At 36.9% G+C, this 9,636-nt stretch overlaps 1 protein-coding gene across 6 annotated transcripts in view; it reads left to right on the forward strand.

Moving 5' to 3' along the window:
- The window catches only part of RALYL (RALY RNA binding protein like), a 375,450-nt gene extending 366,549 nt beyond the window's left edge, over positions 1–8,901 (forward strand). For all 6 annotated transcript variants that reach the window (XM_085221356.1, XM_085221357.1, XM_085221352.1 and 3 more), the window contains one exon: positions 5,684–8,901. In XM_085221356.1, the coding sequence (XP_085077482.1) occupies positions 5,684–5,701 (18 nt within the window). In that variant the 3' untranslated portion in view covers positions 5,702–8,901. The remainder of the gene's footprint in view (positions 1–5,683) is intronic.
- The last annotated feature ends 735 nt before the right edge of the window (positions 8,902–9,636 follow it).

Below are 9,636 nucleotides of genomic sequence, written 5' to 3' on the forward strand. Positions count from 1 at the left end.
CTACTTTGTACTCTAAGGAAGTGCAATGCCTCCAGCTTCAGATCCTTCCCAGTGTCACAAGAAATGATGCTGATGGTCCCTGTGTCTTCTCCAACAGATAAAAGAGACCTTGTAGAGAAAAAACGGCTGCCGAAACAACTCCCCCATACACACAAAAGAAAACCAGCAATAGAGGAGCAGGAGCCAAACCCAGACAGTGAAGTAAGGTGGACAGATCCACTTCTTCTCGCTGCCCTCATAGCTGTGCTCAACAAAGCTCTGGGCAACTCTTATAGAAAGTCATTCCTTCATCCTTCACATCTGGCCATTATTAAAACTGCAGCATGTCCTCATTGGCACTGTCACAATAGTAGATCCCATCTCCACCACTAAACCCAAGAATATTCACCACATATCTGCCCACACAGATCTCTGGGAAAGAAAAACTATATTGGTCCAGGGGAAAAATGAGTATTCAGTAAAGCTTCCCATTCTTCCTGCTGATTTTTTTAAAGCTAGCAAGTGTAATAGAGCATTTTAATACAAAGGATAGAAATATGTTTTCACTGCTTAGTAAAGCAGTCATTCTCAGATGTACTCACAAAAGTACTGACACTTCAAAGCGATTAAACTGTTCATTGAGCAGAAAAATGATTCTGTAGTGTTTTCAGCAATTAAAGTACAATTGGCAGAGTACAAAAGAAAATGATTAGTTTCATCATCTGAAGGAAGGTTTAAAGAAGGTGCAATTGTTTCCTTCAAATATTCTTTATTAATATTTATAAAACTGTAATTCTGTCCATTTGTTATATGCAATGAGTATTCTATCATTAGCTCACTGTAAAAAAAAATATTGATTTAGGGTCATAACTTTGTCAGATTTTACACAGAACTGTTACAAATGACAGTAGCACATTCATATCCCCTGCTAACATATACTATACTGAGCTTTTGCTCTTCATACAGAGGAGTTATATGAAATCACCTATATACCTGTTACTTAAGTAGAGATTTTGTACTTTAAATCAGGGGACAGGAGTTCTTTCAAATGAACAAATGAGCAGAGGTGTCAAAGCAAAGGTAACACAAAATTAAGTTTCTTTGCTAAGTCCTGTTTATTGCTTGTGAGTTTCCGTTCATGATGATGAAAGCTATGTAAAAGCCAATAGGTGGACATACCCCAAGGATACCCTACAAACATGAATTACTGTTTTTTGCAGTCAATACAAGCTGCCTGCTTAACAGAAAGGGAGGATATTGTCTGAAGTTAGACCAAGCAAACAAATAGAATGGCAATTTGCTCTACTGCTTTGTAACCAGCAGTTACAAAGTAATCAGTGCATCCTGATTTTTCTCATTTTAGGAAAAAGTCTGGATTAATCCATGACTATTATCCATGATTCAAGTTTAAAGAAAAAAATCTGTTCTGCAAACACATTCAGTTTTTCTCCTCCTTCACTGTCCAGATTTATACTTCATAATCAGAAAAAATATTATTAAGGATGAAACACAAGACACCATCCTGGAGAAAATAAGAGTCACATCTGTGGTCCTGAATCCAGTGTTCTTAGCTGTATACATAGCAGTATAGACGAGAGCAGCAGATACAAACAAAGCAATTGTGCCACGATTGCAGTCTGAGGTAGTGCTAGGAGGAAGACCAGTGATGTGAGTAACCGGAAACTGCAGCACGTGCATTTCAATGGGGGGTTTGCAGCTGTTTTGCATAAAGCAGTTAGTATGGCAGTCAGGTAACCCACAGTCAAATCCATGTCAGACACCAACAACAACCCAGGAAGATGTTGGCCTTTGAGTCACCTGCAGATGTAGAAATGAAGCTTTGAAACCAGAGTCAGAATTAGCTAGTTGTCTACCTTGTAGCTACCAACTCAGCAATGCAGTTTTGGAAATGGGTTTGTCTGGCAAGGAAAAAGCCAGGAGAGCAAGGAGAAGGATATTTGAGGATTTGGATTTCAAGTTCATGTGTGTATTTGCACAGTCGTCCAACCATCCACCATTTATCTGCATTTTCTGGGAATTTCTAAGGTTACTGTTATCATGTACAGATACATTTTTTGAGATCAACATCTTGCATATACTTTGTTGGATGCTTTTATTATATATAATTGTTGCTGGGTAAATCTTACTGTAAATTCTGTAACATTCATGTTCTGTGGGATATTCCTCTGAACATTTTCTTAATGTTCTTCAAGGGAAAACATTAATCTTGTGCAACTTCTGTGTCATATAGTCAAGGTTCATAATTTATACTCTCTCCCAAGGATGTATACAGAATTTTTACGCTCGGATAGTAAGATTTATACGTATACATTTAGGTGTGGAAGATGATCATGGTAAAGTCCATCACGCTTTACCAACAAACCCAACTAGAAGGAAAATAGAGATTTATGGGGAACAAGGAACATTCCCCATTGTTTACCTTTATTTTTTTTTTCAGAACTGTAAGGAAGAAAAAATATACTGGAACAAGAAAAAGTCTGACCTCTGTCTGAGCCCAGCCTGCAGAGTTCAACAGTCACACCACCCGTAGGGAAATAGAGACTGAGCTCAGGAAAGTCAGCAGCATCTGCCTGGCTGCAAAGTAGTAGTCAGTATTACTGCTTACAACTGCATGGGAAAGGTGGGGAGACAGAATGGACCATCCAGTTTGATAAAAAGAAAAAAAAAAAAAAAAAAAAAAAAAAAAAAAAGTGTCTTTACCAGAAATTGAGTTTACCTCCTAATTAAATGCTTTTCAGAGAAAGGCAGGGTGCAGATTATTCCTATTGTGTTGTACTTCATGACAGTGAAGCACACAACATAGAGGGAATTTGCACCTAGCAGGTGATCTGATGGCCAGGCTCTCTGAAGCATCCTTAACTAGTAGGGCATGCCTAAAGATCTACAAATGTACAGAAGGGAATTATCCGGGCAAAAATTACATGTGACAAAACCATTAGACTTTTAAAGGACGAGATGAAAACTCTCCTAGATTTTACCTGATTTTATCTGAATTTTTATTCTGTTATTTTTAGTGATGATATTTGGAGCCCATTAAGTAGCACAGCATTCATATTTAGTCAAGTGCTTAATATTTAATGTTGACTTTCTGGGGTTATATACATGATGGCAGTGCAAAGTTAAAATTAATTGAATCTAGTGTAGTTGGAGTCTGGTGAAAATGCTGGAAGGATCAAACTGGAACTGTAATAACAGTAGCAATAGCATTTCTGGCAGTCTGAAATACGGTGTTGTGCCTAAGAAGAGTGCTTTCGATAGCTCACGCTCAAAAAGCCAGCCATACAGGGAGAAAAACAGCAGAAATAATTTCAGGTGGAAAATGAACCAATAAATATTTCATAACCCATCTCCAGCTTTTTTCAGAGATTATGATGGCAATTAGGACAGTATATATACTGTTTCTTTGATACCATGTACGGCTGCCAGGACTGTCTGTTCTGTTTGGTTATTCAGTTCATAAAGTGCAGTATGTTCAAATCACGCTTTTATAAGTGGTTTTCTGCTAGAACTGCATCAAATGAAAGCCATATTGCTGGCTTAAATGTAATTCAGTTCATCCTTGTTGTGTCAGGATGCTTTTTATATATGTAACAAGAAGGAAATGAAAAGCTTAAAAAAATATTAGTCATCATGAGATTCCTTTAATATCATCAGCAGTACCATAAAGCCAGCTGATAAATTGCACACCATTCAGAAGAAAGAAATAGAATGAAATTAGTATTATATTACATCAGATTAATCATAGCCCTGGGTTTACTCTCATTCTATGGAAAATAAAACTTGACTGTTTCAGATTTTAAAGTTTCTTCTCAGCCTTTAAGGTTATCTGCTTCAAGAAGCAAGTAACTAGCCTGTGTGCTGAGAAAAGAATATAGGATTTTTGTTTTGTGGGGTTGGTAAATTTTTATCGTTGTTTCTAAATGACAGCAAAGCAGCATTGATGAGTTGGATCCAGATGGTTAGTGATAACACTTCATAATAGCAACCTAATGAAGCTTTTTTGTGCTGGTGACAGGTAAATGCTTGAAAGGCTTATGGCAGGGAAGAAGCTCCAATAAATAATTTGAAAATCTGTCTCTGTTCTTACTTGCATAATTATTGCTTTTCATAATAGCATAATGGCAGAGCAAAGTATAGGTGACAAAATGGTGAGAAAAGAAGAACTCTCTCCGGAGCTGATAGGATGTGCAGTGGAACTGCAGGCTTTTTCTTGCTTCTTGTGAGATGAATAGCTACTTAACAGCCATTAGTCTTCTCAGAGACTTGGGATTTAAAATTCTTTTTTGACGTAGTCAGTCTGAACAAATATCAGCAGCTGAAATTAGAGGGAGATCAAGATTTTCCTCTGTGCAAGCAAAGAATAACAGTTTTGGAGTGCTTTGACTGAATGAAGAAAGTTCTGGGATCTCTCACGTGGGCTTTCACCCTGGCTACACGTGAAGGATGCAACCAGAAGTCTGGCACTGCCTTTGCAATAAGTGGGAAATCTGATGGTAGGCTCTTACAAAGGGGAAGAGACCAGCCCTAATGTTAATTTCACTTAAAAGAAAAAAGAAAGAAAAGAAGCTGTACATTTCTATTAACATTTTCTACTGTAAATTTTCCAAACCGAAATGGCTGGGAAAGTGTTGTCAGTTTTTCTGTAGGCAGATGGATTTGGTGTATCTGAAGCATACCCCTGTGGCACTACTGAATGCCTTGCTGAAGCTGGTGGCATTAACAGGCTCATAACAGGACACATGTTTTTAGATGTGATCTACTTCAGGCCCTGGCTGGAAGAAAAGCCTCCAAAGCCTCACTGACATTGGATTTTTTGCTGCTTCCCAATGTGCCTGGCAAAACAAAAGAAATAAGGGACATGAAATTAAAGCCTAGAACATGTATGCCGTAATAATAATAAAATAGGCTACATTAAATGGAAAGTCACTGAGAAAAGATTCATCAACCTAGTAACAATAAGCATTGCTGAAAGCACACAATTTAAATGGTGTGGAATGAAGTATAAAAGCAGTGTGAGGAAACCAAAGCAAAGAACCTTGCAAGCAATTTATTTAGGCTGAATGTTATTATGCAAATAAAGCATTTCACTGCAAAGCAGCTAAGATGCATACTTTATTATTTTCTGCTAAAAGAGAAAGTATCCAGTGGTTATTCACAGAGCATTACTGAGGAGAAGCATGGTGATAGGACAAGGAAAAGTGGTTTCAAGCTTAAAGAGAGTAGATTTAAGTTGGATATACGGAAAAAGTCTTTTACAGCGTGGGGTGTGAGGCAGTGGAACAGGTTGCCCAGAGAAGTGGTGGATGCCCCATCCCTGGAGACATTCAAGGTCAGCCTGGACAGGGCTCTGAGCAGCCTGCTCTAGCTGTGGTGTCCCTGTTCATTGCAGGGGAGTTGGATTGAATGACCTTTAAAGATCCATTCCAACTCAATCTAGGGTTCTATGATTCTATGATTCTGCGATCTCACTTGATTCACTGTGGTTATTTTGGCCATGAACTCTGACTTAGGACTGCTGCACAGTCTTGGTTTTCTAATAGATACTGATATTGGATTGATTGTGATAAAAAAATCACATAATAGTCCTCTTCCCTCTTTTCCCTGGTTACCTGGTTTCCTTCTGAGGCTTTGCTGGAAGAAATTCCGTGCCTTCATGCTAATGAAAACATTTCTCACTTCTCAGTTTCTACAGATCAAGTGATGAGATGCCATGTGTGAATCCCCTGAAGGCTGAGAAGAGAAACTCTGACTTCCCCACAGAAAATTGTGAACTGCAGTTTCTTACTGGCTTGTAACACCTTTGATTCAATTTGTATGAAAATTAAATTTACTTATTAAAATGGACATTAATGTTCAAATATTAGAAATTCCATTTCTTATATGTTCTAAGCTGTACAATTGTCAGATTTTTATGGTTTAGATTGTAAATGTGTTTTTCTCTGGCTAATTATTGGTATTATTTTTTTAATTTTGATGTCTTAAAAGCCAACGTACTGTATCATAATATTATGAAGGACATATTTAACAGATGTGGGAAACACTGTATACAAATGTATATTTCTAAAAGCTATTTTTATGATTAGCATGTTTTACCCTATTTAGAGTCAGGTGTTATTGCACTTCCTTGTTTACAGCTTAATTCAAACAAGATCATTATGATTAGTGACACACTTAAAAACATTGTATGGTATTTTCCATGTTTTATTTATTGTATTTGTCATCTAAAATAACTATGTTTACTAACAGGGTTAGCTACTAAAAAGTAAAAATGTCAAAATATGAAGGCAATCTTTGATAAAATGTAAATTGGATCCTTTTGTTAATCCCTTTCTTCAGATGAGTGCTCTGTGATGCCATGCACTATGCAGTTGTTGCAGCAGTATCTGCACGTCTCTAAAGGCAGTTTCTTGCTGCCATATGGAAAGTTTACATGACAGTCTCCTCCCTAGTCAGGTAAATTAGCTATGCTGCCAATATTCGAGAACCTGAGTTGGCTTACTGATTACTTCTTTGTTTCATTTCCTGGCAGCAGTCTGTCCACTCCCAGACCCCAAAAGCCTTCCTAAAAGCCTGAAGTTGGAATAATTATTACAGGTGTCCTAGGGGTAATGTCAGCGTAGAATTCCTTAATAAATCATATTTCCTTTCAAATAGAATGGATATATTATTTCTCTTTTGTTACTAAGATATTAAGAGTATCAAAGCACATCTGATACAGGTACAAGTTCTTATCTAAGGAGAGTATCGACTCATTAACCATCTGAAAGCTAGGCCTCCTTAGTGCTGCAGATGACATGAAACAAGGAAGAAATGTTGATTTACATTCACATGTGAGATATACTCCTACAGACATATCTTTGAAGTGATGATAGGGGCAAAAAAATTTAAAGCAACAGCCTTCCAAAAGTGTGAGACATGAATGTAAATATTTTAGCCAGTCAAATGGAGCTCAGACCCAGTTTCATAGCAGTGTGGAAAATATCAACCCTAACTGCTATTATAGAATCATAGAATCAGAGAATGGCCTGGATTGAAAAGGACCACAATGATCATCAAGTTTCAACCCCCCTGCCATGGGCAAGGTCACCAGCCACCAGACCAGGCTGCCAAGAGCCACATCCAGCCTGGCCTTGAATGCCTCCAGGGATGGGGCATCCACAACCTCCTTGGGCAAACTGTTCCAGTATGTCACCATCCTCTGTGTGAAAAGCTTCCTCCTAATATCTAACCCAAACCTCCCCTGTCTCAGTTTAAAACCATTCCCCCTTGTCCTGTCACTATCCATCCTCGTAAACAGCCGTTGCCTCTCCTGTTCATATGCTCCCTTCAAGTGTTGGAAGGCCACAATGAGGTCTCCCCAGAGCCTTCTCTTCTCCAAGTTAATCTGTTGCCGTGCTATTTGGTATCCAACTCCACACAGATGAACCTTTATCTTGCTCTTCAAATCATTCTGTACAGGCTAAAAGAAAGATAAAAATGAAAGCATTGAAGAGGCTCTTTAACAGATCAGACCATCAATATGTATAAAAAACAGTTGTTTGTAAGATGATAGGCTCACCACTGCAAATTAGGATTATGAAAGAGTAGTATAATTAGCTACACCTGACCATTAGCAATTGCAGCCTCAGAATCTGCCAAGGGGGACTGTTCCAGAAAAGGGAGAAAATATTATTTCCGTCTAAGAGAAATGTTAGCGCAAATCAAAGGATGAAATATTTCCCCATTTTCTCCGCTACTTCTCCATATAGTATAGATTATGCACATCTTTAATGGCCAAAATACAACAAGAATTGTCATTTGGGGATCTCTGTCTTTGGCTGGCAGTTAAAATAAGTCCAGATCTTAGTGGGCATTTGCCCATTTAAGAAACTGCTGACTGACTCTAAAAGACAGCAGAATGTCATCCAAACAGATCAGCTCTTTTACATATGGGAAACTGCTAGGTGCATCTTTGCTTTATCACCTCCATTCTAAATGACCTAATATTCACCGAGAAGGACTCCGATTTTTAGAAACATCTTCCTAACAGTATCTTATGATCATATATTCAAAGAAATTATTTCATAGGCTTAATGTCAACCCTTCTTCACACCACAGTTTAAGTCCTGAATAGATTTTGAACACAGAAAGTCACCTTTGATAAAGTCATGAGACACTGTTTCATTTGCAAGCCAGAAGCTTCTTTTGCCATGCAGTCTATTACTAGCAAGGTTTCTTAACGGCATGTTTGCTTCAAATCACTGCAGAGGATTCTGGTAGCTTCAGTAGAACTTCACAGTTCTCTACCTATGTATGCAGTACACTCAGTGTTGTCTGCCATCAAAACATATACATATTTTTTATTGGTTTTGTTACTTGTGTGGGTTTTTTTCATTTTGTGTTTTTGTTTTAAGATTGTTCATCCCTTGTAATGTGGAAGAACAGGAAACATAAAGGATCTTGTCAAGTAGTTTGGCTAGTCAACAGTCATAAAATGAGTAGTCCTGAATTAAACTAATTTATTTTCAACAAAGACTTATATCCTCTGTGAATTTCGAGTATTTGTTTCAAGCCTGTGCAGCTGCATGATGGAAAATATTTACTAAAAGAGGCTTTAAAATTTGGATCAATCAATAAAAAATATTTTTACTTTTGTAAACTCTTGTATTACATATTGTCAATGTCCCTGTTAGTTTTGTCTGTAGAACCACTTTTAGTTCTGAAAAATCACTGTAATAAAACTGTGTAGATAATAGCTACAATATTGTAAGCATTCATGTTTTTAATCAACACCACTGCAAGTCAAAATTAAAGCATTTGGGGTTTTCCCATGTCAAGCAGATTGATGTTTCATTACAATTTTCTTTAAAATGCTGTAACATAATTTTTACATGTCTGTAAATAAATATTTTCTCTGATTTATGCACTAACTCAGTTTTGTAATTTTTTCTGCTAACATCTGATACTAAGAAACTCTCCGGAACAAATATATTTCTCTCATGGAAAAATACTGTTTAGAGTTTTGTGAGAATAGTGTGTTTCCATATAGTATTCTCACAGCTTTCCAAAGCAGAACAAATGGGAGAAATCCATAGTAACAAGTTCTTATGTAAATGGAAAGAGACAAATGTGATAAACACTTCTATATTTTTAACAGTTTGAGAAACTTGAAGAGCATTCCTGTGTTGTCTGAGATGTGTCTATTTTCCTGAAAACAGAAATTTGTTGGGGTGTGAAGAAGGTCCAGTAGTGAAATTTCACAGAATTTGTGGAAATGAGAAATGGATTTTATTCATCTTGGAAGCTTTTAAGTTTCATATACTATTAAAGCAACACAAACTAATTTATGAAATACATGTCAAGAATCATTATCTTTTTCTGTTCAGTATTCAAACTTTTTTTTATTCATTGTTTGTCATTCCCCTCATAAGGTGCTCCAATGTAGACAAGCTAAGGAAAACTGATCCAGGAAGTCTATGAAAAAGTTTTTTAAATAATACCCAAACTGTTGGAAAGCAAAGCTATCAGTAAGTACATATCACTTACATATGGTACTTAATTTTCACATTTGTAAATCTATTATTCTTTTTGTGACAACTATGCCAAATTTTCCACAAGCTTCATGAATTTTCAAGATTTTCTGTAATAAATATTGCT

This window comes from Meleagris gallopavo, chromosome 3 (assembly GCF_905368555.1).
Source record: "Meleagris gallopavo chromosome 3, MGAL_WU_HG_1.1, whole genome shotgun sequence".
NCBI lineage: Eukaryota > Metazoa > Chordata > Aves > Galliformes > Phasianidae > Meleagris > Meleagris gallopavo.